This window comes from Hemitrygon akajei, chromosome 9 (assembly GCF_048418815.1).
Source record: "Hemitrygon akajei chromosome 9, sHemAka1.3, whole genome shotgun sequence".
In the NCBI taxonomy this organism is placed as follows: domain Eukaryota; kingdom Metazoa; phylum Chordata; class Chondrichthyes; order Myliobatiformes; family Dasyatidae; genus Hemitrygon; species Hemitrygon akajei.
In genome coordinates this window covers 97,839,917-97,866,779 of record NC_133132.1, presented here as the reverse complement: position 1 = coordinate 97,866,779, position 26,863 = coordinate 97,839,917, and the positions used below count along the sequence as shown (strand labels likewise).

The 26,863-nt window shown below is 43.4% G+C and overlaps 1 protein-coding gene across 1 annotated transcript in view; it reads right to left on the bottom strand.

Moving 5' to 3' along the window:
- spast (spastin) overlaps positions 1-26,863 on the bottom strand; it is a 74,832-nt gene that overhangs the window by 22,169 nt on the left and 25,800 nt on the right. Inside the window, exons 4-7 of the mRNA XM_073056605.1 lie at positions 16,099-16,289; positions 8,959-9,095; positions 6,083-6,176; positions 2,332-2,406 (exon numbers count right to left, since the gene is read on the bottom strand). Of these exons, the coding sequence (XP_072912706.1) occupies positions 2,332-2,406; positions 6,083-6,176; positions 8,959-9,095; positions 16,099-16,289 (497 nt within the window). The remainder of the gene's footprint in view (positions 1-2,331; positions 2,407-6,082; positions 6,177-8,958; positions 9,096-16,098; positions 16,290-26,863) is intronic.

Here is a 26,863-nt window from a genome sequence, read left to right as displayed (position 1 = left end):
CCCACAATGCAGTTTATACACATTGCAGCTGATAACTAACAGTCATCCCAATCACAGACTGAGTTGCCAGTTCCACATGACCACAGGCACAACTATTGGCAGACAATAACATGAGCATCCACTACGCTCCAGTCCTATGTCTTCCTGTCACGAGGGCTTGGAATCTGCAGTCACAGCTAGGCCAACACTGAGTGAAAGCCACTGTGTGTTGTGAATTGGACAGCTATTGTTCAAGGGGGATGGTATACCATGGGCAGAAAATGAGTGTGGGAGAATCAGGCATCAGCTTCAGCAGCTTAAACTGCATTTGAAAACAGGCTTCTTTGGATCCTGTCGAGCACAAATCAGCCTGTTAAGCTGCAGGGACCAGCTGGAGTCTGTACAAGCCACACAGCGGGAGATCAGTAGTATGTACACTGCAAGAGAAAGTACAGAACCCTCAGGATTACGATTATGATACCCGCTTAAAGTGACAGAACTCCGCAGGAGAGGAATACTAGTAAATTACACAAAGAGCTGGAGGAGCTCAGTAACATCTATGATTGTAACATCTCAGTAACATTTATAAATTGTTGACAATTCCAGCTGAGACCTTTCATCAAGATCAAAATGTTGACTGCTTATTCCTCTCCCTGACCTGCTGACTTTCTCCAACACTTTGCATGTGCTCCCCAAATACTTCCAGCATCTGCTGAACATTTATCTGCTGATAAATGTGTTTATCAGCCCTTAGTCATGAAAATTAAATTTATGACCGATAACTCTGTAGCAGTTGATGACTCAGGCTGTACTTACTGAAGTTTAGAAGGATGGGGGGGGGGGGGGAGAGAAGAGTAAAATTGAAACCTATTGAATACTGAAAAGCCTCAATGGAGACAGATGAGTTGAGGACTTTTCCAACAGTGGGAGAGTCGAGGACCGGAAGGCACAGTCTCAGAATATAAGGACGTCCCTTTAGAATACAGATGAAGAGGAATTTCTTTAGCCAGAGGTTGGTGAATATGTGGAATTCATTGCCACAGACAGCCGTGGAGGTCAATGGGTATATTTAGAGTGGAGGCTGATAGGTATGTAATTAAGAAGGGCATCAAAAGCCATGGAGATTAGGCAGGAGAATGGGATTGAAAAGGACAATAAATCAGCCATGACCGAATTGTGGAGCAGACTTAATTAGTCAAAAGGCCCAATTCTACTCCTACGTCTTATGGTCTTAAACAGCTCAGTATTATATTATATTTAGCACTATATTTACAACACAGGAGGCAAACTTCTTATATTTCTTTGAAAATGTAAAATCCCCCAAGTACATGGCCACATTCATTTGAAGATGAAGTGAATAGAAGGTAACTAATAAGGATAAAATATATTGTAATTATAAGGTCTTTTCATTACCTAGCTTTGATGTGAGCTTAATTATCAAATAATTTTGAAATTTCATCACTATTATAATATAAATATCAAGTCAAGACAATTTGTATACAACCAAAATGTGCTGCAATCAACCAATTTACCAGAGTTCTTCAAAACACTGACTCTCCACAACCAGTAGAGGGCACTGTTCAATTTCTGATCCAACAGAGCTTTGATGGCCTAAACCATATATGTCAAACTCAAGGCCCGCAGGCCAAATTCGGCCTGCGGTGGAATTATCTTTGGCCCGCGAGATATAATCTAATTACTATTAAAGCTGGACCCAGTAATCGAAGCGCCTATGGCGCATGATATGGCTAATGCTGAGTTTATTCAGGTACCAGGTTTTCAGGATTTTTAGTGTTTATTCGGCAGTCTTCTTCATAAGAAACGGAATTTGTAAAGTGAAACACTTCGTAGTTATAGCAGAGACTGAGACACATGAGAGCAAGCTGAAAAAACGGAGGCAACGAAAGCTGCGTTCGCACGCGTCCGACTGATCCGGCCTGCATGAAGCTGCATTTTACTCAATCCGGCCCAAAACCTAAAATGAGTTTGACACCCCTGGCCTAAACTATAGTGTCTAACACTTCTTCCAATTTGACTATCCACTGAGCCTCATCAGACATTAAAAACCACATCTATTCAGTGATACAAATTCAATTAGGAAAACAAAAACACAGTAGGTGAGTAAAACAAAGATAATGTTGAAGCATACATGAGGAAATCTGCAGATGCTGGAAATTCAAACAACAACACATACAAAATGCTGGTGGAACCACAGCAGGCCAGGCAGCATCAACAGGGAGAAGTACTGTCGACGTTTCAGGCCGAGACCCTTCGTCAGGACTTAATGTTGAAGCATCACAGCTTTGGTTTTGTTTTAAAATGGTTGCCCAGGTGCATTTGCTATTTACATACCAACATTGTTTTCCCATTTCCAGGTGGGCCAAACAGGAGCAATCCTCGAGCTGGAGCTCTTAGCCCTGTGAACAACTTGAGGAAAGAAAGAGGAAAAATAAATTAAAGATCGGATCATGCCCAAAGCCAGGAAAATGTCATTAAATAGCATCTGTATCAAATTCAAGTTAAATTATTATTCAGCCATATGTGAATACAGCCAAATGAAACTGTTTCTCTGGGGTCACGGTGCAAGTACACAGCTTGACACACCTCAAAATAGCAAGCACACAAAAAAAATATGTACTCAAAGTTCAAAATAAATTTATTATCTAAGAACATATCCGTCATCAAATACTACCTTCAGATTCATTCTCTTGCAGACGTTCACCATAGAACAAAAAGACAATAGAATTTATGAAAAACTATACACAAAGAATGACAAAAAAATGTGCAGAAGACAAACTATGCAAAAAAATTAATATTGAGACCTTGAGTTGTGGAGTCCTTGAAAGTGAGTCCATAGGTTGTGTGCAGTGATCATTTCAATGTTGGGGTGAGTGAAGTTGTTCACACTGGTTCAGGAGCCTGATAGTTGTAGGGTAATAACTATTCCTGAACCTGGTACTGTGGGACCCAAGGCTCCCGTACCTCCTTCCTGATGACAGCTGCAACAGAAACATGGCTTGGATGGTGGTGGTCCTGGATGATCAACGCTGCTTTCTTGTGCCAGCATTCCCTGAAGTCACTGACTCGATGCAAGTAAATACTGCAGCCAGTCTCTGCATAGCAAGGTCCATGAAGCTCCATCCCACAGAACCCTATGGCAAAATTTATTGAGGAAGGCTTGGCTTTGGGGGAAAATAGCTCCCACACAAGGTTAACTGAGTTGCTACAGGATAATATGCAGTTGAGCAAAATGAATGATTTTTCTTTTTTAAACTTGCACTTGCAGGATGCGAGCGTCACTGCCGGGGTTTAACTTGTTACCCATCCCCAATTGGCATACAACACAATTTAAACTCACACTTTTAAAATCTTATTTTGTTTAGGGTCAGTGTGGATCTGTCTACCTTCAACATCATTATTGCTAAATTCACCACCATCACCACCCTGGGAATGAGAGCCATCATCAGCCAGAAACTCAACTCAACCAACTACATTAACAACATGGCTAGATAAGATCAGAAGCTGGGTATTCTGCAGCTGGACATTCACTTCCTGATGCACTAATGCAATCACAGATTCTTCCTATCTTGGGCCTGGTATCGATGGACTACTGGATGACAGCAGCTCCAGTAACTGAGCAAGCTCAACATCTTCAAAGAAAATCAACGTACTTGAATGAAGGCCTAATTGACCTGAGTATTTGTTCGCTCCAGCACAAGATACAAAATACACCATACAATATTCAAAGCAATTCGTCGATCAGGTAACAGCACTGCCCTTGCCCACAACTTCACCAACCAGATCTAAGATTCAGATTTATTGGTCACATGCACATTAAAACAGTGAAGTGTATCATTTGTGTTAACAACCAGCACACCGTAAGCCTGGAATTGGTTCCACATGTTCCAGTGCCAACACAGCATGCTGATAAAACTCAGCAGAACACAGCAAAACAGAACATACCAAGCAACAACACCACAGCCCTGCTCCTCCCTCCCTCTCACCCATCCACATAGTCCTCCAACCCCAGGACAGGGCGCCTTCAGCCTCCAGCAGACTTGTGGATTCATAGATACAGAGCCCCGACTTCCCCAGTGGACTGAGATTCACCAAGAATAACAAAGGCAGAAACATTAACAGATTAAAGATCCTCTCCAAGCTGCACACTGCCCTGATTTGAAAAGGTATATCTGGGCCTAGATCCTAGACCCTCACAAACAGAACAGTGGGCGTATCTTCACCAGAAAGCCTGCAACTGTACCAGGAGAAAGCTCACTACCAACTTTGGACCTGGGCAATAAACTTAGGCTTTGCCAGGTTTATACTGATCTCCAAATGAAAAAAAAGGAAAGAAAGAAAGAGCCAGGTTTAATGTGTAAATCTAGAGTAACTGGGAATTAGGGAACTTAACATTCAATACAGTGGAAGTTATGTACATGCTGGAATTGGAACAAACAATCTGCTGGAGCAACTCAACAGGTTGAGTGGCATATGTGGAGGATGAGGAATTGTCAACATTTCAGGTTAATACCTCACTGCTCAGGTTAGAGCAGTAACACATATTCCATCTGAATGGACTGCAACCTGATGGCATGAATTCTTTTATCTTCTGGAAATTTCTCTTTCTAGTCCCCATTCTGGCTCCCCTCTCCCCTCTTCTCTTCATGAGCTCATCACTTCCCTCTAGTTCCCTTCCTCCTTCACTTTCATCCATGGTCTATTATCCTCTCCTATTAGAACCCTTCTTCTTCACCTCCTCCACTAATCACCTTCCAGCTTCTTACTTCATCCCCCACCTCCCCTAACCTCACCTATCAGCTGCCAGCATGTCCTCCTCCCCCTCCCCTCTTTCTTATTCTGGCTTCTGGCCCCTTCTTTTCCAGACCTGATGAAGGGTCTTGGCCAGAAGCACTGACTGTTTATTCCTTCTGCCTGATCTGCTGAGTTCATCCAGCTTTTTGAGAGGGTTGCTCTGCATTTTAGAATGCTTTCAGTATAAAAAATGGAGGCCCCATCTTAGTACTACTTGGACCCATGCTCAAACTTCCTTTTGCCTCCTTCAGAGTTCTCTTGCAAAATTACTTCCCATCTTTTCCTTGACGTTATTATTGATAAATTCAGCAGGATATCTGAATTGCATCCAGCACTTAACTGTAAAAGCCACTCTTTATTAATTGATCTTTACGAGATGTCTTTGTATTCTCTGCCAAGTTAAATGATGAGAAGTCACTCCTCTTATGAGCTCTTAGTTCACTGGTAGAGAAAACAAACAGCCCGGCAGTGTTGACAACTCAAGGCCAGGGCAATAGGCAGGGAGCCCAGTTTATTAGTTAATAGGAACCCTTTCTTACAGTAGGCTGCTCAAGTGAGTGTAAAAATGTATTCAAAATTTAATTAAAAAGTGGTGGATATTGCCCAGTCCATCATAGGCAAAGCCTTTCCCACCACTGAGAACATTGCCACAAGAAACAGCATCCATCAAAGACCCCGCCATCCAGGCCATGCTCTTTTCATGCCACTACCAGCTGGCAGGAGGTACATACCATCAGGTTCAGAAACAGTTATTACTTTACAACCATCAGGCACCTGAAACAGCATGAATAACTTCACTCACTTCCACGCTGAAATGACTACAATCAATGGACTTGCTTTCAAGGACTCCACAACTCAGCATTATTTACTTACTTTTTTAAATTATTATTTGCACCATTTGTCTTCTTTTGCACTTTGGTTGTTTGCCAGTCTTTGTTATTTATAGCTTTTGATAAATTCTATTGTATTTCTTTATTTTCCTGTATACTTCAAGAAAATGAATCTCATTCTTTGATAATAAAGTCACTTTGAATTTAGACTACTAACTCTCTGATCTCCCACTCTAGAAGTGACACACGTCCTCAGCTATCCTCTTCCTTTACGTGTACCCCTGGCAACTCTGGCTGTTTGTGTTTATATTACTTGCTAGATTACTCTCATAATTAACATACTCCCTCAGTACTTCTCACCACCCTGATGCAGATCCCTGTAAAAAAAAAAATCAGCATTCTGGTCCAACACTAGCATACACAAGGCGAAAGGAACATGCCATGATGCGAGCGTTGCTTACTTCAGGCCTGACAGTCGGAAGAATGACGATCTCCTGCAGGGCCTGCTTTGCCAGCTCCTGCCCAGCAATATCATCAAAACGGACAGATGGTGCACTGCAGAAAGGGAGACATTAATAAACATTACTTACAGCGCCATCCAGGACCATACAGACTCTTTAAAATCGACTGCTTTACAACCACACACTCAATTACAGCAAGACTCCAATAATCCACCAGCTGGAAATCCCACCATTTGGATGTGACCCACAAGATGATATTTTAGCTGACCTTAACCCTGGTCTCTTTAAACTGACTGGGACCTTGTTTCCTGCTCCAACTTTAGGCTTACCAGGTTCACTGATAATTTTATTGTATGTAACATATTACAAAAAAATAGTAAACATGTTTTGGGATATCAATAGGAGTAACACCTAGCAGACGGTAAAATCTTAAGTCCCATAGGTACCAGATTAAATGGAGTTTTACTGTGCCTGGTTCCCCTTTACCCACATTGTCAACCCCTGTAGGACAGGAACAACTACTAGAACAATAAATATTGTTAATAAACAAAAGCCCTCCTCTTTAAATAAAAACCTAGAATTCTCTCCCACGTTCCACCATGTTCATGGGAGAGGTGGTTGTTGGGAGAATGCATTAATGCTATACTGGTACGGAGAGGGCACTGCACAGGATCAGAATAATTTGCAGAGGGTTGCAAACTTTGCCTGCTCCATCATGGGTTCTAGCCGCCACAGCATCAAGGACATCTTGAAAAGGTGGCATCTATCGTTCAGGACCCCTACCAGCCAGGACATGCCCTCTTCTCATTGTTACCATCAGAAAGAAGGTAAAGGAACTTGACGACACATGCTGAACATTTTAGGAGCAGTTTCTTCTCCTCCTCCATCAGATTTCTGATTGGACAACACACCAACCCATGATACTACCTTACTATTTTTGCTGTCTTTTTGCACTATATTTTAAACTTTTAAATATATATTTATTATAATTTATAGTTTTCCTTTACATATTGCAATGTGCTGCTACTGCAAAACATCTAATTTCATGACATACATCAGCGATAATAAACTTGATTCTGATACTGTTCAGCCAAAGATTACTTCTGAAGCAACAGCTGATGTCAAAGCCAGCCAACAATTCGAACTCAAGCAATGTGGGAGTTGGTACGAGTGGATAAGGGGAGACAAGGCACTTTGAAATATTATTTCTGTTCCTGATTACAATCCTTTGTCCATTTGAAGGAAAAGACAGGAACATGACATACTGTGATAAAAGGGTGGATGTTTGCAATAAAGCCTACAAAAACCAGTGATACAGCCCTATCCATCACAGGTAAAGCCCTCCCTAACAATCTACTCTGAGCGCTGTCACAGGAAAGCAGCATCCATCATCAAGGATCCCCACCACCCAGGCCATGCTCTCTTCTCACCTCTGCTATCAGGAAGGTGGTACTGGAGTCTCAGGACCTGCACCACCATGTTCAGGTGCAGTTATTACCCCTCAACTATTGTGCTCTTGAACTACAGGGAATAGCTTCACTTAACTTTACTTGACCATCACCTCTAAACTGGACTCACTTTCAAGGACTCATTTCCTCAATATTTATTGCTTATTATCTTTCTTTAAAGATTTTTTATGATTGCAAGACCTTGCTGGACATTAAGAACTTAAAGTACTGCAGGTCCACCCCATCTGAGAGTTGTGCATTGGCAGAGAAACTGAAAGAGGCATGAAGACAGTGTGAAGTCTAACAGTGAGTGTTTGTCTTAGTGGAATGCTGCAAGTCCGGTTCACTGATGAACAGCGGGCACACAACAGAGCAGTTGCATGGCCTTGGTCAAAGCCTGGACCAGGCCTCAAGCCACAGTGTTGCTCGTTTGCAGCCACCCAGGAGGGGGCGCTGGAGTTTGTGCCAGAGGCAGTGTAGTGCAGCAGCCATGTTGGTGCTGCCCTCCAGTATTTGCTCAGCAGAAGATGAGCTGTATTGTGTTTGCAGACTGCTGCAACATTCATGGACTCAAGGATTTGGACTATATTTTTTGTGTAACTATTTTACTGCCATCTTATGTGTGCAATGTGCTTTGTGCTGTGTTTGACAATTAGTATTGTAGTTTACACCTTGGCCCCGGAGAAAAGCTGTTTCATTTGGCTGTATTATGGGTTGTCATGTATGGGTGAATGACAAGTGAATTTAATCTTACTATTTATTATTATTACTTGTTTCCCCTTTCTTTTTGTATTTGCATTGACCATTGTCTCCCCCCCCCCCCCACTCCCCCACATTAGTTGTTATCCTCCCTATTGGGTGTGGCCTTTTAATGATTCCATTGTGCTTCTTGTATTTACTGTGATTGCCTGCAAGAAACTGAATCTCAGGGCTGTTATGGTTAACATATACATACTTTGATAATAAATTTACTTTGAACATAGGAATATTTACTTTCTGTAGTTGCAGGAATACCGAACACTGCTGAAACACACAGCAGCCTAAGTCAGTACCACTTTGATACCAAACAACACCTTTCTGGTCACTTGGAAATGAAACAGAAGCACTTTCCTGATACTACTCCATGATATTAATACAGTACCATCTACTACCATAACTGAACTGGGTTAGACTAATACGTCTGACTAGAGTAACAATTAAGAAAATTCATAGCTCAGTCAACAAATTCAAATTCAGCTTCAAAGCTCTGGGGGAAAAAAATCAACACCTGTAACAATAAAGCTGTGGGATTTTACGAAACTTCCAACTGGGTCATTAATGAGCTTCAGAGAAGAAAATACTGTCTCTAACAATAATGAAGATTGTAGGTTTTGTTTTTAAACCGGATGCCCAATCCAACTGAAATCTGCGCCACATGTTCACATTTACCTGTCCACCACTTCATTCAGGATTAGGTTTGCCAACTTGCTGTCAACATTACGGAAATTTTTCAAGTCTTTCTTCTTCTGAGGAGTTCCAGCAGGGGTTGTGGGTTTGTTCGGTCTGTTATGCTTTGAACTTGTGGCCTGTTTTAAAAACAAAAACATATCAAATAAACCTTCAAATCAAAATATATTAAAAACTCTCTACCATCTTGCCAATCTTTTTTTTTTAAAAATCTGTAACCTCTTGCTATCTCCTAAGTCTTCAAATTCTAACACTTATGAATCACTACACACAATGTGCTGGAGGAACCCACTGGGTCAGGCAGCATCCATGACACAATATTGTGAGCTGAAGGGCATGTACTCTGCTGTACTGCTGAATGGTTTATGTTCTTTAAAAGGAGTCTATAACATACATATATTGGTGTGTGCATGGCATGCAAGACACTGGGAAAGTCTTTCTGAATAGGTCAGAATCTAAGGACTTGCATTACCAGTATAAATCAGTCAATAGGCACTGGAGTAAATGTCATCCATGCAGACTGCCCATGGGGCCCTTTCTCCCTCTCTTGCCTTATCATTAAATCTCTAATGATCTAAAGAAAGACTTGGAATTCCACAGCAGTCTTATTTTTAAATACAGCCTCATGTCATCTGAAATATAATCGTTAAAGCCAATTAGTTATAGTGTGGGCAATATTCTGATGTGAGAAATATAGTAGCCAACTTCCACATCATTTAGAGTCAGCATTTTGGGCCGAGACCCATCATCAGAGCTGATAAAAGGTTCACTGTTTATTTCTCTACTGCGATGCTGCCTGGCCTGCTGAGTTCCTCCAGCTTCTGCAGAACCTCATGATGATATCTAGGGTTTGAAGAAAATAGAGTTCTCCCAAAAGGTAATCCTTTCCAGCTTCTAGAATCATTAGAAATCACCTCAGAAAGAGGCAGAAGAAAACCAAAGCCAGGGCCAATTAACTGCAATGCAGTACGTATTACATGTAGAGAACAAATTATAGTAGGTACAGTGCAACCACAAGTCAAGTATGATGTTCTCCTCAAGGGCTGTTCCCTTAATGGAGAACCCCTGTTAAACAAAGTCACATAAAGTGAGGCTGATACACAGATGGTCCTTGACAGACTGAGGTCAGAGCCCAGAGGCATGGAATGCAAGATGACTGCCTTCTTCCACCTACACTGCCATTGTGATCTTTTGCAAGCTCCACTGTTGAGGTCTTCGTTGGATCACTTTTGTCTGGAACCTCCCCCTTGACCTTACCGCCATGGGTGACACTACTAGGGGCTAAGCTACAGAAGACACTGCTCTTTGGATCTCAGGAACCCACAAGCTTCTCCACAACAACATGGTGATGATCTTTGCAGGATTCCACGCCATTAACAGTCTGTTCTGTATGCCACAGTGCCTCAGAATTCTCAGCAAACAGCAAGGAGACTGACATTTCCAGTGACAGATGTTTCAGAAGGATCCTGGACATGATAGCTTAACTATTGCCTCTAAAGATTGGTTTTGCAGTTTATTAGTCCGCTTAGTGAGCAAACTGCATCTGTTACTTATTTGGTCAATTTAAAAATTAACATGTCTGCATGTTTCAGGCCAGCAGCAGCAAGTTCAAAATCCTCAAAAAGATTGACCGTTCTGGACAATACTTGAAAGGAAACATTTCCAGAGCTGTTCTGAAATAGTACAGCTGCAATACTAACAGGTCTTTCAGGAAGCAGTCACAAGTGTACGCATCAGATTGTCTCCTCCCATGCTCTGATTCCACACATTCATTTGCAGAAGTTAAACAGTTAAAACGAAACTGTCCATCTAGTTCCTAGTTCTTAATTTCACTCTCCTCCTTAATACACTAACATCCTCAAAGTTAAAATTAGGTTGCTGAAACAAAAATAACTCATGAAGAGGATGTTTCCAAACGTGGGGTAGACTAGGATCAGGGCTGGAAACTCAGTTCAAGATTCCCTTTAAAACAGAGACAAGCAGGAATTTATTTTGAATCTGTGTAATTTACTGCCACAGACAGTTGTGGAAGACAACTCATTGTGTATATTTAAAGCAGAGGTTGATAGGTTCTTGATTAGTACAGGCATCATGGGTTACAGGGAGAGGGCAGGAGAATGGGATTGAGAGAGTTAATAAATTAGCCATGATTAAATGGCAGAGAAACTCAATGGGCCAAATGGCCTAATTCCACTATGCTTTACGGTCTTAATACCAAAGTGACACTTGATAGCAAAACAAATGCGAATTCCATTCTTTAAATGCTGGTTAGTAAGTTTGGAAATCCAAGAGAGACAGGGATCCATGTACCGTAAATTCCGGTGTATAAGCCGAGAATTTGGCCCTAAATTTTGGTCCTAAAATTAAGGGGTCAGCTTATACAAAGGGTACCAACTTTGGGAAAACGAATACACGGAAGACAGGTCGCATTTATTGGCTGTTTTTGAGTCAAATTGGTTCCGCTGTCGACACATGAATTCTTTGGTTTGTTTAAACTCGCATCTAGTGGCTGGAGCACAGACGTCAAACCACCGGGGATGACTGCAATGTCCGTATTTTCAGCTTTCAATGCTGCTTTTGTCTCACCTGACAAGGGCGCTTTGAACATGTCCCAGACAAGTAGTGACTTTTCCTTCCCGACACCTTCGGGACGTCAACGCCACACCTTTATAACCCACTTCAACCCACTTCATCCATCCAGCAGCGTTCTTGAACATAAACAACAACACCCCGCAGGAATTTTCTGAGCAATCTTTGTTTTTTGTCTAAACACAAGATCACGTCTATTCTTAAATCAGGTGCACCAACTTCGCGTAGCTTTGAAATTTTCGCTGACCTCACGGTGTTTTTCGTCCAACTTCAACACTTGAACTCGAATCATTTCTCTGGTAGCAGTGTATCCAGATGATCGCTGGTGATTCACCCACTCTAAAACTTTTTCTTCCAGTTCTGGCCACTGGTATGTTTTCCCGCAGTTTGCACACTTCATCTTTGGCATTTCCCTCAGTGTGTCCTCTGCCTTTCTCCACTCTCTCACTCTCTCTCTCTTGTTTACACTAAACTTCTTAGCAGCTGCAGAATTATTTGTTCCTTTAGCAAAATCAACAACCTTCAGCTTGAAGCCAGCATCATATCGCATTTGTTTTAATCTTTTGTACATGGTGGTCACAAACTCGCACTGATTCCGCCACCCCGTGTTATGTTTTAACAAGATTACGATGGGCTCTAAATGGTTTCACAGGGGTTACATTTCAGAGGATTCTTTTCCATTGGAAACCTAATCCAAAATTTCTCTCCCTGATTTATTTACTAAGAATTCACCTATGACGCTCTACACAATATGTAAGCCTGTTTTCTTAGCAGGTACTGGTTCACAAAATTTCCAGGGTCCTGGTCCGACAAAGCTAAGTACCCGACATGTGAGATCTTGTGATTGTTTCTGGTTAAATCAAAAACCTCTACAAAAGGGGTTGGCTTATACAAAGGTAACATGAAAAAGTCACTTTTTCAACCTTGAAAATGGGGGGGGGGGGTCGGCTTATACTCCGGAATATACGGTAACCTTAATGTTAAAATATTATGAACAAAAAAAAACCAAGCAAGCTGATCTTTACATCTGTTTGATAGGAATACCATGAGTGTTACAAACCATGGTGAGGCCACATCTGCATTAGTGAGAGAAGTTCTGGACACATGCATGTGTATATATTTACTGGCCTTCAGGGAACATAGTGCAGATTTACAAGTACTCTCTCCTACATCATCCTCCATTTTTTTTTCTATCATCCATGAACTTACAGGTGTGAATGTGCACCCACTATTGTATAATATCTCAGTACATCTGTCCTTAAGGTAACTTTTTATTCTTCCTTACCTGTCTAATATTTGTATATCTGAGCACTTGTAATGCCACTGTGACACTAATTTCCTTTGGGATCAATAAAGTACCTAGGAGTCTCTCAAATGTCTTTAATGTACGTGCCTCTACCACCACTCCTGAAAGCACATTCTGCACCCACCACTGTGTAAAAAATGCTACCTCCAATAACTCAAGCAACACACACAAAATGCTGGAGCAACTCAGCAGGCCAGGCAGCATCAATGGAAAAACACATGTCGACATTTAGGGTCGAAACCCTCGGCAGGACTGGAGAAAAAAAGCTGAGGAGTAGCTCACAGCTATCTGGACTATACCTCATCCCACCCTGCTACTTGTAAAAAAAAAAACACCATCCCCTTCTCTCAATTCCTCCATCTCTGCCACATCTGCTCTCAGGATGAGGCTTTTCATTCTAGAGCAAAGGAGATGTCCTCCTTTTGCAAAGAAAGAGGCTTCCCTTCCTCCACCATCAACACTGCCCTCAACCACATCTTCCATTTTATGTACGTCTGCTCTTACCCCATCTTCCCACCACCCTACCAGCAATAGGGTTACTCTTGTCCTCACCTACCACTCCTCCTGCCTCCATGTCCAGCACATACTTCTCCGAAACTTCCACCACCTCCAAACACATCTTCCCCACCCCCCCCCACCCCACTTTCTGCTTTCCACAGGGATTGCTCCCTATGTGACTTTCTTGTCCATTCGTTCCCCCCCCCCCCCACTGATCTCCCTCCTGACACTTATCCTTGCAAGCAGACGTGCTACACCTGCCCCTACACCTCCTCCCTCACTACCATTCAGGGCCCTAAACAGTCCTTCCAGGTGAGGCGACACTTCACCTGTGAGTCTGTTAGGGCCATATACTGTGGTGCTCCCAGTGTGGCCTCTAGTATATCGGTGAGACCCGACATAGATTGGGAGACCACTTCGCTGAGCATCTACGCTCCATCTGCCAGAACAAGCAGGATCTCCCAGTGGCTACCAATTTTAATTCCGCTTCCCATATGTCCATCCATGGCCTCCTCCACTGTCGTGATGAGGCCACACTTAGATTGGAGGAAGAGTACCTTATATTCCATTTGAGTGGCTTAAACGTAAGTAGACGGCATAAACGTCGATTTCTCAAACTTCCAGTTGCCTCCCCCAACCCCCCCTTCACATCCCCTTGCCCCTCTCTGATGTTATCTCCTTGCCCACCCATCGCCTCCCTCTGGTGCTCCCCCCACCTTTCTCTTCCATGGCCTTCTGTCTCTTTCACCAATCAACTTCCTAGCTCTTTGCTTCATCCTTTCCCTCCAAGTTTCACCCATCAGCTGGCATTTCTCTCTCCCCTCCACCCACATTTCAAATCTACTCCTCAGCATCTTTTCTCTTGTCCTGCCAAAGGGTCTTGGCCCAAAATGTTGACTGGGCTTTCTTTCCCATAGATGCTGCCTGGCCTGCTGAGTTTCTCCAGCATTTTGTGTGTTGCTCAGATTTCCAGCATCTGCAGAATTTCACTTCTTTGTGACCGCCAATAACTCCTCCATTTTCCTACAATCATCTGAAAATTGTGCCCCTCATATTAGACATTTTCCCTATGTGAAAAGTCTCCTGCTGTCCACTCAATCGATGGTTCTTATCATCCTGTACCTCTATCAAGTCAGCTCTCATCCTCCTCTCCAAAGAGAAATACAGGTTTCCCCCCGCTATCCGGAAGTAGAGCCTTTCGTAAGCCAAAATGGCATAAAGTGAAGCAGCAATTACTATTAACTTATATGGGAAAAATTTGTGAACGTTCCCAGACCCAAAAAATAACCTACCAAATCATACCAAACCACATAAAACCTAAAGTAACACTAACATATAGTAAAAGCAGGAATTATATGATAAATACACAGCCTATATAAAGTAGAAATAATGTATGTACAGTGTAGTTACACTAACAAAGGCAAATTCAACACATGCACAATATCTTTATTTTGTTCACCATGATTGAAACGCTGAATTTTGTCTCGCAGCTCTGCCCTGCCCTCCCTGCTCGGGGCATTCGGCCCTGCCTTGCCCTGCTCGGGGCGCACGGCCCTGCCCTGCCCTGCCCTGCCCTGCTCGGGGTGCACGGCCCGGCCCTGCCCTGCCCTGCTCGGGGGGCTCGGCCCTGCCCTGCCCTGCCCTGCTCGGGGCGCTCGGCCCTGCCCTGCCCTGCCCTGCTCGGGGCGCTCGGCCCTGCCCTGCTCGAACTCTGAGGCAGGTTTCAAACCCATGCCTCTTCTCGGTGTTCTTCCTTTAACCTCTATCATGAATGAAGTCTCCTGGCTTTTAACCAGTTTCCTGCTGGCCAGCACCATCACCCACAAGCAGCAACCTGCACTGCCATTTTATTTCACTGTCACATTTAAACACACTGATTCCACTTATCTCAATTCTTCATCAGGATCTCAGGAACTATATTAAAATAATGACAGATCAATAACTTGAATTTATAGATGCCCAAAATTATTTAATCCCATTTGATCCAAATTAAATTTTAGAAAGTACCACCACCCTGCTTTCACAGCAACTTCTCTTAGAGGCTTACCAAAATACATTAGGCCAACAGGTACTTCTCCATCTGTGAACACACGGTGATTTATAGGGCTTCACAAAAAAGGCCAAAACATATGGATTTCTACTACCTTCCAATGCCTCATTAGTGAATCAACAATACAAGCAACACCCACATTATGGCTGTTTAGGCTACAGAAATAGAATCTTACACAGTTTAGGAATCACAGGCCAAAATCTTGAAATGGAATAATATCATGACATATATCATATTGTCATTCAATGGTATCACCAAACAAAACAACATTCCTCTGGGCCAAGGTGTACAACACAGTACATATAACTCACACACAAAGTAATATTACAAGTAAATTAACATATAATAACATTTATTCCAGAAGATCAATATTTAACACAAGGTCTATATACGACACAGGTTAAAAGTACAACATTACTGTACTGACATTTCATATGTGATGAGACCTGGATGACGGCAGGGAGCTTAGAAGCTCCACGACCTGGGGGGGAGGAAGCTGCTTCCCATCCTAACAGTCCTTGTCCTAGTGCTTTGGTAACTCTTACCTGATGGTAAAGAGTCAAAGGTTGTGGGGTAGATGGGAGGGATGCTTGACAATGCTATGCAATGCATCAGCACTGTAACATGAGATCACTTGTAGTGGTAAACACAGGACATAATAAAGATAAGATAATGATACCTTGGCAGTTGAGGTACTGGGTTGAGCAGGTGCTCGGGATGCACCAGTGACATTGGAGATTCCACTGTAGCTCTGGGCCCTGTGATGACCACCCTGTCCCGGCAAAGCAGCTTTCGTTGGACACTTAGAACGAGGCAGAGAATTGCTTGTGTGTGTCAAAGGATCCTTTTTCTTTGGAACAGCTCCACTTTCTACAGTTAAAACAGAACTGGTGTCAAGAGAGAACTAGTGTCAGAACAGACTACTTAACCAGCAACATATTAAACAATGCTCCACAACACTGGTTGTCCATCCACGTCCAATCTAACACATGATTGAAAGAAAAATTGAAGGCTGTGTGGGAGGGAAGGGTTAGATTGATCTGGAAGTAGGTTAAAGGGTCAGCACGACATTGTGGGCCAAAGGGCCTGTACTGTGTTGCTCGGTTCTAAATTTCAATAGAGTCATAGAATTGTACAGCTTGGAAACTAGACTGGCCTAACTTTACCCATACCAACCAAGTTCTGTATGCTCATCAGTGTGACCTTGAAATCTGAAAACCAAGGTGAGACTCACTGTTAAAATTCTCAGTAACATGCAAAGTGCTTGGAGCAACTCAGCAGGTCAAGCCGCATCTATGTCGAGGCAACTGATGAAGGGTCTCCTGAAATGTCAGCTCTTTATTCCTATGCTATGAAACTATGCATTAGCTCCTAAGATTTACGAATGGAGGAATTCATCTGTCATGTCTTTTGACTGACTGTAAATGAACAAAATCAGCACAGGCTGCATCACTATCTGGTATGGAGGGGCTACTGCACAGGACCGAAAGAAGCTGCAGAAGGTTGTAAATCTAGTCAGCTCCATCTTGGGCACTAGCCTACAAATTACCCTGGACATCTTTGGGGAGTGGTGTCTCAAAAAGGCAGCGTCCATTATTAAGGACCTCCAGCACCCAGGGCATGCCCTTTTCTCACTGTTACCATCAGGTAGGAGGTACAGAAGCCTGAAGGTACACACTCAGCGATACAGGAACAGCCTCTTCCCCTCTGCCATCCAATTCCTAAATGGATTTTGAAGCTTTCAGTACCTCACTTGTTAAAATATACAGTATTTCTGTTTTTGCACATTTAATCTATTCAATGTACGTAATTGATTTGCTTGTTTATTACGTTTTATTTTATTTATTATTTTTTTCTCTCTGCTAGATTACGTATTGCATTGAACTGTTGCTGCTAAGTTAACAAATTTCACGTCACATGCCGGTGATAATAAACCTGATTCTGAGATACCTAGTGGACTGCCTTCACACAATGTTTTAGACAACTGCATCCTCCAAATCTTCATTTTTGTTCAAGATGATGGCTGAAAAATCTTCATAACTCCTAACGTTAAGTAGTGAAATCATTACACTTTAACTCCTGGCCATTTCTGGCAGCTCCAAACCTGAATGCTTGAAACGACACTGATAGATAGATAGATAGATAGATAGATAGATAGATAGGTAGATACTTTATTCATCCCCATGGGGAAATTCAACTTTTTTCCAATGTCCCATACACTTGTTGTAGCAAAACTAATTACATACAATACTTAACTCAGTAAAAAATATGATATGCATCTAAATCACTATCTCAAAAAGCATTAATAATAGCTTTTAAAAAAGTTCTTAAGTCCTGGCGGTAGAATTGTAAAGCCTAATGGCATTGGGGAGTATTGACCTCTTCATCCTGTCTGAGGAGCATTGCATCGATAGTAACCTGTCGCTGAAACTGCTTCTCTGTCTCTGGATGGTGCTATGTAGAGGATGTTCAGAGTTTTCCATAATTGACCGTAGCCTACTCAGCACCCTTCGCTCAGCTACCGATGTTAAACTCTCCAGTACTTTGCCCACGACAGAGCCCGTCTTCCTTACCAGCTTATTAAGACGTGAGGCGTCCCTCTTCTTAATGCTTCCTCCCCAACACGCCACCACAAAGAAGAGGGTGCTCTCCACAACTGACCTATAGAACATCTTCAGCATCTCACTACAGACATTGAATGACGCCAACCTTCTAAGGAAGTACAGTCGACTCTGTGCCTTCCTGCACAAGGCATCTGTGTTGGCAGTCCAGTCTAGCTTCTCGTCTAACTGTACTCCTAAATACTTGTAGGTCTTAACCTGCTCCACACATTCAGAGCAAAACAGTTCTGAACTGTCTTACTGCTTATTTTTCCACCAACCACTAAAATAAAATCACCGCTTTTTGAACACAAACACAAGCACCTGGTGATATTTACAAACTGATTGCTCCCAGCATAGAGTAGTGTCTAATAGTCATGCAGCTACAGGCGACTGACACTAGTTAGAAACTGTTCAGCAGCAGTCTCCTGTCCCAATTAAGCAGCATGAGTGCCTGAGTAAACTAAGGGAATCCTGGCTATTTTCTTGAGTTAGTTTTTGTCATTTGTGTTGCCCCAAATAAACGGCTGCCCCGACTAACTGATGGCTGAATTAACCAGAATGTACATGTGAATGTATATGGCAAATAAAGTTAATCGTTGCTATCTTCTGAAGCCAGCCAAGGCCGTGAAAACGGGAGGAAATCTCTGGGTGGGACTGTGGTGCAGCTACAGAGCTGCTGCCTCAACCCCAGCAAAGCAAATCACTCCTGATCATGGAGTTTTCATTTAGATCACCAGATATAGGAGCAGAATCAGGCCATTTGACCCATTGAGTCTACTCCATTTCAGCATGGCTGATCCAATCTTCCTCTCAGCCCCAATCTCCTGCCTCCTCCCGTGTCCCTTCATGCCCTCGCCAATCAATAATCTATCAACATCTACCAACAAACCCCATTTCCAGAAAAGTTGGGATATTTTCCAAAATGCAATAAAAACAAAAATCTGTGATGTTAATTCATGTGAACCTTTATTTAACTGACAAAAGTACAAAGAAAAGATTTTCAATAGTTTTACTGACCAACTTAATTGTATTTTGTAAATATACACACATTTAGAATTTAATGGCCGCAACACACTCAACAAAAGTTGGGACAGAGTTAAAATAAGATTAAAAAGTGCACAGAATATTCAAGTAACACCGGTTTGGAAGACTCCACATTAAGCAGGCTAATTGGTAGCAGGTGAGGTATCATGACTGGGTATAAAAGTAGCGTCAATCAAAGGCTCAGTCTTTGCAGGCAAGGATGGGTCGTGGCTCACCCCTTTGTGCCAAAATTCGAGAGAGAATTGTTAGTCAGTTTAAAAGGAACATTTCTCAACGCAAGATTGCAGAGAATTTAGCTTTCAACATCTACAGTACATAATATTGTGAAAAGATTCAGCGAATTCAGGGACATCTCAGTGCGTAAAGGGCAAGGTCGGAAACCACTGTTGAATGCGCGTGATCTTCGAGCCCTCAGGCGGCACTGCCTAAGAAACCATCATGCTACTGTGACAATTATAGCCACCTGGGCTCGGGAGTACTTCGGAAAACCATTGTCACTTAACACAGTCCGTCGCTACATCCAGAAATGCCAAGGAGGAAGCCATACATCAACTCTATGCAGAAACGCTGGTGAGTTCTCTGGGCCCAAGCTCATCTCAGATGGACCGAAAGACTGTGGAACCGCGTGCTGTGGTCAGATGAGTCCACATTTCAACTAGCTTTCAGAAAAAACGGGCGTCGAGTTCTCTGTGCCAAAGATGAAAACGACCATCCTGATTGTTATTAGCAAAAGGTGCAAAAGCCAGCATCTGTGATGGTATGGGGGTGCATCAGTGCCCACGGCACGAGTGAGTTGCATGTATGTGAAGGTACCATTGACTCTGAGGTGTATATTAGGATTTTAGAGAGACATATGTTGCCATCAAGGCGACGTCTCTTCCCGGGACATCCATGCTTATTTCAACAGGACAATGCCAGACTACATTCTGCACGGGCTACAACAGCGTGGCTTTGTAGACACAGTGCGTGTGTTTGACTGGCCTGCTGCCAGTCCAGATCTATCTCCTATTGAAAATGTATGGCGCATCATGAAGAGGAGAATCAGACAACGGAGACCACGGACTGTTGAGCAGCTGAAGTCTTATATCAAGCAAGAATGGACAAAATTTCCAATTGCAAATCTACTACAATTAGAACTTAGTATCCTCAGTTCCAAAACGCTTAAAAAGTGTTATTAAAAGGAAAGGTGATGTAACACAATGGTAAACATGCCTCTGTCCCAACTTTTGTTGAGTGTGTTGCAGCCATCAAACTCTAAATTTGTGTATATTTACAAAATACAATTGAGTTGGTCAGTAAAACTATTGAAAATCTTTTCTTTGTACTTTTGTCAGTTAAATAAAGGTTCACGTGAATTAACATATCACAGATTTTTGTTTTTATTGCATTTTGGAAAATATCCCAACTTTTCTGGAAATGGGGTTTGTATATATAAAGCGCAAACACGAGGAATCTGCAGATGCTGGAAATTCAAACAACAACACACACAAAATGCTGGTGGAACACAGCAGGACAGGCAGCATCTATAGGGAGAAGCACTGTCGACGTTTTGGGCCAAGACCCTTCGTCAGGACTAACCGAAAGGAAAGATAGTAAGAGATTTGAAAGTAGTGGGGGAGGGGGAAAATGCGAAATGATAGCAGAAGACCGGAGGGGGTGGGGTGAAGCTAAGAGCTGGAAAGGTGATTGGCGAAAGTGATACAGAGCTGGAGAAGGGAAAGGATCATGGGACAGGAGGCCTAGGGAGAAAGAAAGGGGGAGGGGAGCACCAGAGGGAGATGGAGAACAGGCAGAGTGATGGGCAGAGAGAGAAAGAAAAAAAAAGGGAGGGCGAAAAAAACTAAATATATCAGGGGTTGGGTTAGAAGGGGAGGAGGGGCATTAACTGAAGTTAGAGAAGTCAATGTTCATGGCATCAGATTGGAGGCAACCCAGCCGGTATATAAGGTGTTGTTTCTCCAACCTGAGTTTGAATTCATTTTGACTGTAGAGGAGGCCATGGATAGACATATCAGAATGGGAATTGGATGTGGAATTAAAATGTGTGGCCACTGGGAGATCCTGCTTTCTCTGGCGGACCGAGCGTAGGTGTTCAGCGAAACGGTCTCCCAGTCTGCGTCGGGTCTCACCAATATATAAAAGGCCACACCGGGAGCACTGGACGCAGTATACCACACCAGCCGACTCACAGGTGAAGTGTCGCCTCACCTGTAAGGACTGTCTGGGGCCCTGAATGGTGGTGAGGGAGGAAGTGTAAGGGCAGGTGTAGCACTTGTTCCGTTTACAAGGATAAATGCCAGGAGGGAGATCGGTGGGAAGGGATGGGGGGGACGAGTGGACAAGGAAGTCGCGTAGGGAGTGATCCCTGCAGAAAGCGGGGGGGGGGGGGGGGGGAGGGAAAGATGTGCTTAGTAGTGGGATCCCGTTGGAGGTGGCGGACGTTACGGAGAATTATATGTTGGACCTGGAGGCTGGTGGGGTGGTAGGTAAGGACAAGGGAAACCCTATCCCGAGTGGGGTGGCGGGTGGATGGGGTGAGGGCAGATGTGCGGGAAATGGGAGAGATGCATTTGAGAGCAGAGTTGATGGTGGACGAAGGGAAGCCCCTTTGTTTAAAAAATGAAGTCATCTCCTTTGTCCTGGAATGAAAAGCCTCATCCTGAGAGCAGATGTGGCGGAGACGGAGGAATTGTGAGAAGGGGATAGCATTTTTGCAAGAGACAGGGTGGGAAGAGGAATAGTCCAGGTAGCTGAGAGAGTCTGTAGGCTTATAGTAGATATCAGTAGATAGGCCGTTTCCAGAGATGGAGACAGAAAGATCAAGAAAGGGGAGGGAGGTGTCGGAAATGGACCAGGTAAATTTGAGGGCAGGGTGAAAGTTGGAGGCAAAGTTAATGAAGTCGACGAGCTCAGCATGCATGCAGGAGGCAGTGCCAATGCAGTCGTCGATGTAGCGAAGGAAAAGAGGGGGATGGATACCGGTATAGACTTGGAACATGGACTGTTCCACAAAGCCAACAAAAAGGCAGGCATAACTGGGACCCATACGGGTACCCATGGCTACACCCTTGGTTTGGAAGAAGTGGGAGGAGCCAAAGGAGAAATCATTGAGAGTAAGAACTAATTCCGCTAGACGGAGGAGAGTGGTGGTAGAGGGGAATTGGTTAGGTCTGGAATCCAAAAAAAACAAAGAGCTTCGAGACCATCTCGGTGGGGGATGGAGGCATATAGGGACTGGACGTCCATGGTGAAAATAAGACGGTGGGGGCCAGGGAACTTAAAATCATTGAAAAAATTCGAAGCATGAGAAGTGTCACAAACACAGGTGGGAAGAGATTGAACAAGGGGGGATAAGACTGTGTCAAGGTATGCAGAAATGAGTTCAGTGGGGCAGGAGCAAGCTGAGACAATAGGTCTACCTGGACAGGCAGGTTTGTGGATCATGGGTAGGAGGTAGAAACGGGAAGTGTGGGAACTATGAGGTTGGTGGCAGTGGATGGGAGATCCCCAGAGCTGATAAGGTTGGTGATGGTATAGGAGACAATGGCCTGGTACTCCTTAGTGGGGTCATGATCAAGGGGTAAATAAGAGTAGGTATCAAGAGAGTTGTCGCTGTGCCTCGGCCAGGTAGAGGTCAGTACACCAGACAACAACAGCTCCCCCCTTATCAGCAGGTTTTATAGTGAGCTTGGGATTGGTGCAGAGGGAGCGGAGAGCAGAGCGTTCGGAAGGAGTGAGGTTGGAATTGGAACACGGTGTGGTGAAGTTGAGACGGTTGATGTCCCGTCAGCAATTAACAATAAAGAGATCCAGAGCAGGCAGAAGATCAGAGCAGGGTGTCCATGAAGAGGAGGAGGGTTGAAGACGGGAGAAGGGGTCATCGGTGGGTGCAGGAGAGTCCTTGTCAAAGAAGTAAGCTCGGAGACAGAGCCGGCGGAAGAAGAGTTCAGCATCATGGTGTACGCAGAACTCACTGAGGTGTGGGCGAAGGGGGACAAAGGTGAGGCCCTTACTGAGGACAGAGCGCTCTGCCTCAGAGAGTTGAAGTTCGGAGGGAATGGTAAAGACCCAGCATGGATGAGAGATGGGATCAGAGGGGGGAGGGAGGCTGGTAGTGTCAGTGGAGAGGGAAGGGTTGGGGTGAGAGGAAGATGGAGCCTCTGAGGGCCCAGGAGCTGACGATGGGATCTGAGGGAGAGGGGATGGCAGAGTGGTGGTGGGGGAAGGGGAGACGGGAGTCACAATCGCAGCACGTGAAGACCCGGCCTGGAGTTCAAGGCTGGAGTCGCAGTCAGTGGTTGCGCAATCGCTTTGAAGCTGTCCATGGTCGTTGGAACCTGCGTTGATGGTGCTGGAGTCCGGATTTTCAAAATGCCCTGGGTTGCTGGGGCAGCCGAGATCGACGGCCGAGGCCAATCCATAGCTGTTGGAACACGCATTGATGGTGCTGGAGTCCGGATTTTCAAAAACCCCTGGGTTGCTGGGGCAGCCGAGATCGACGGCCAGGGCCAATCCATGGCCGTTGGAACATGCAGTGATGGTGCTGGAATCTGGATTTTGAATATGCCCTGGGTTCCTCATAGTTGAATACAGGCACTCTAGTGAATACAGACCCAGAGCCATCGAACACTCTTCATATGACAAGCTATTCAATCCTGGAATCATTTTCATGAACCTCCTTTGAATATGGGATGAATAAAATGGAATTGGTGTATGTAGTGCTTGATGTTTGATGTGGATTTAGTGGCCCAAAGGGCAAGTTTCTCTACTGTATGACTGTGACTGAGAAATATCAAAGAAGGATTCTACCTTATGAACTATAAAGACAGTGTCTGATACTTTAATCAGAACCTCCTTTCTGAGAGAAATTCTCCCTACATGGAAAGTCCGAACACAAAAAGTCTGAAAAGTGGATTGAGAAATTGAAGATGTTGACCGGTCCGATGGTAGTAGGTTATCGTTAATATTTGCTTACAAAGTCAGTTAGAGAAATTGCAGATGGCATTTAATAGAGGCTGAAATGTAGGAGAATGATAGAGGTATACAAAATAATGAGAGATAATGTAAACTCAAGCAGGCTTTCTCTCTTCTGATTGGGCAAGGCTACAACTAGAAGCCATTGGTTAAGGGAGACTCTAAAAAGACTGCAAGATTAACCAGATTAGTAGTGTGGTAATACAGCATCTGCAATGATATGGTATGAGCACGTTTCCTGCAAATGGCATTCAAATACCGAGCTAATAAAACCGCTTCAGTTGAACTTGAATACCTTAGTGGGTTCAAACCCACAAACGTTTGACAAAGTCAACTGCACCATGGAATCAGAATCTGGTTATTATCACTGACGTACACTCAATGACCACTTTATTAGGTGCACTTGCTCATTAATACAATTATCTAATCAGCCAATCATGTGGCAGTGACTAAATGCACAAGAGCATGTAGACACGGTTAAGAGGTTCAGTTGCTGTTCAAACATCAGAATGGGGAAGAAATGTGATCTGAGTAACTTCGACTCGGGAATGATTGTTGGTGCCTGACAGCGTGGCTTGAATATCTCAGAAACTGCTGATCGCCTGGGATTTTCACACATGACAGTCTCGAGTTTACAGAGATGGTCCAAAAAAAAACATCCAATGAGCGGCAGCTCTCTGGGCGAAAATGCCTTGTTAATGAGAGAGGTCAGAGGAGAATGACCAGACTGGTTCAAACTGACAGGAAGGTGACAGTAACTCAAATAACTACACGTTACAAGTGGTGTGCAGAAGAGCATCTCTGAAAATACATGTCAAACCTTGAAGTGGATGGACCTCAGCAGCAGAAAACCATGAACACTCAGAGGCCACTTTATTAGGTACAGAGATATATAATAAAGTGACACTGGGTGTATATAAAAAATAAATAAATAACACAAAAAGAGCAAAATAATGAGGTTGCGTTCATGGCTTATTCATAAGTCTGATGCCAGAGGCATTGAAGCTGCTCCTAAAATGCTGAGTGTGGGTCTTCAGGCTCCTGCACCTCCTCTCTATTGGAAGTAATGAGAAGAGTGCCTGGATTAATAACCCATGGCTGAAAATTTGAAGAGAATTAATCAAGTTACAGCACTCACATCCAGTTGTCTGGAGTCCTGATCCATCATTGTAACTGTGAAATTTATATGTAAGGAATTAATTAAATCTCAGCATTTACTTATGGTGATCGTGAAGCTCCCACTAGGGTCCTTCAGGAAGGGAAATACGGTATCCACATCTGCTCTGGCAGAGTTGCGATCCCAGGTTCACAGTGATAACTACTCTCTGAAATGGATGAACAATCCATTCAGCTCAGAAGCAATAGCAATGAATGATGAATGTGGTTTAACCAACAACACTCACATTCTGTACAAGAATAACAAAGGACACTCTGGACTGTGGAAAACAGTCTTTGGAAATACAAATCATGAAAGGCCACATTATATATGGCACCTCCTCATGATGGCTCAAGGCATTTTACATTTAGTGATGTTATGTAGAAAAACTGTAACAGATGCAATCCTGCAGTCAACAAAGCAGATGACTGGACTTGTGATCCAATCCTTTTTTTTTGAAGTTTTGAGGTCCTGGCCACCCGAACCTCATTCTGTGCCTTGAACGATCATTGGCCATCTGCACAGGCAGACAGGATCCTTGTTTATAACAACTGCATAATCAGAACAAAACTAACTTACAGATGCCAATACAATACACAAGATGGGTCAGATAAGGTATTGTAATGTCAGAGCTACTGCACTATCATATCAAGTGGATGCAAAAGATCTAAGATTCTTCAAATAAAGGAAATTTTTCTAATCTTATTCATTGCTGCCTCTTCCATTGCCAATAAAACACTTAGTAAACCATGTTGTCATGTTTCTTTCCACAACGGCTAAATTTAAAGACTAGCAGGATTCCATGGTGATGGGAAGCAGCATTCAAATCCAACTCTTTTTCTCCTGCATAGGGGTCGCAATAATATTTTAATATCTTAGGCAAGACGCCCAGTGCTCATTGTTCAATGAAACACAGTATCAGCTGAGGGTGTTTGGATATACATGTAAAAAGTTATTTCTTTCCCTTTGGTTAAAAAACCTATCCCCCTCTATCTAAAACCTCAGTCACACACTGCACTGTAAACACTTCAATCCACTGTTAGCAATGCTGTTTACATTCTAATATGTACATTTATCATGTGCACATCGAAACAGTGAAATCAACACACCGGAGGTTGTGCTGGAATTCGCCTGCAAGGGTCACCACACATTCTGGCACCAAACACTGCATGCCCACAATGCTCAGCAGAACAACTCAGAACACAAGAAGCAAAAAAATATCAACTGCAAAACCGTCCCTCCCACAAACCCAAGAGAGGAAATCTGAAGCACAAGATCCTTTGCAATGCTTGGGCTGGGGAAAAAAAGACACCAGAAACATCCACATATACAGACAGGAGTTAGACATATGCTGGGCATATACAGACAGACATATACTGGGCAGTTGCAAATAATAAATTGCAGATTTTGGGGGCAGGTTTAGTTGCAAAATTCACTCTGGCAGGAATTTTGCACAAATAGTATGCCACTTAGCTCAACATTCTGATGGTTTAATTGTGGTATTTTAGCGTAGCAGTTAGCACAATGCTTTAAAGCACAAAAGATTGGGGTTCAATTTTCACTGCTGTCTGCAAGGAGTTTTCCCTGTTCTCCCCGTGACTGCATGGGTCTCCTCCGGGTGTTCTGATTACTCCCACATTCCTAAGACAGTAAGACATAGGAGTCAG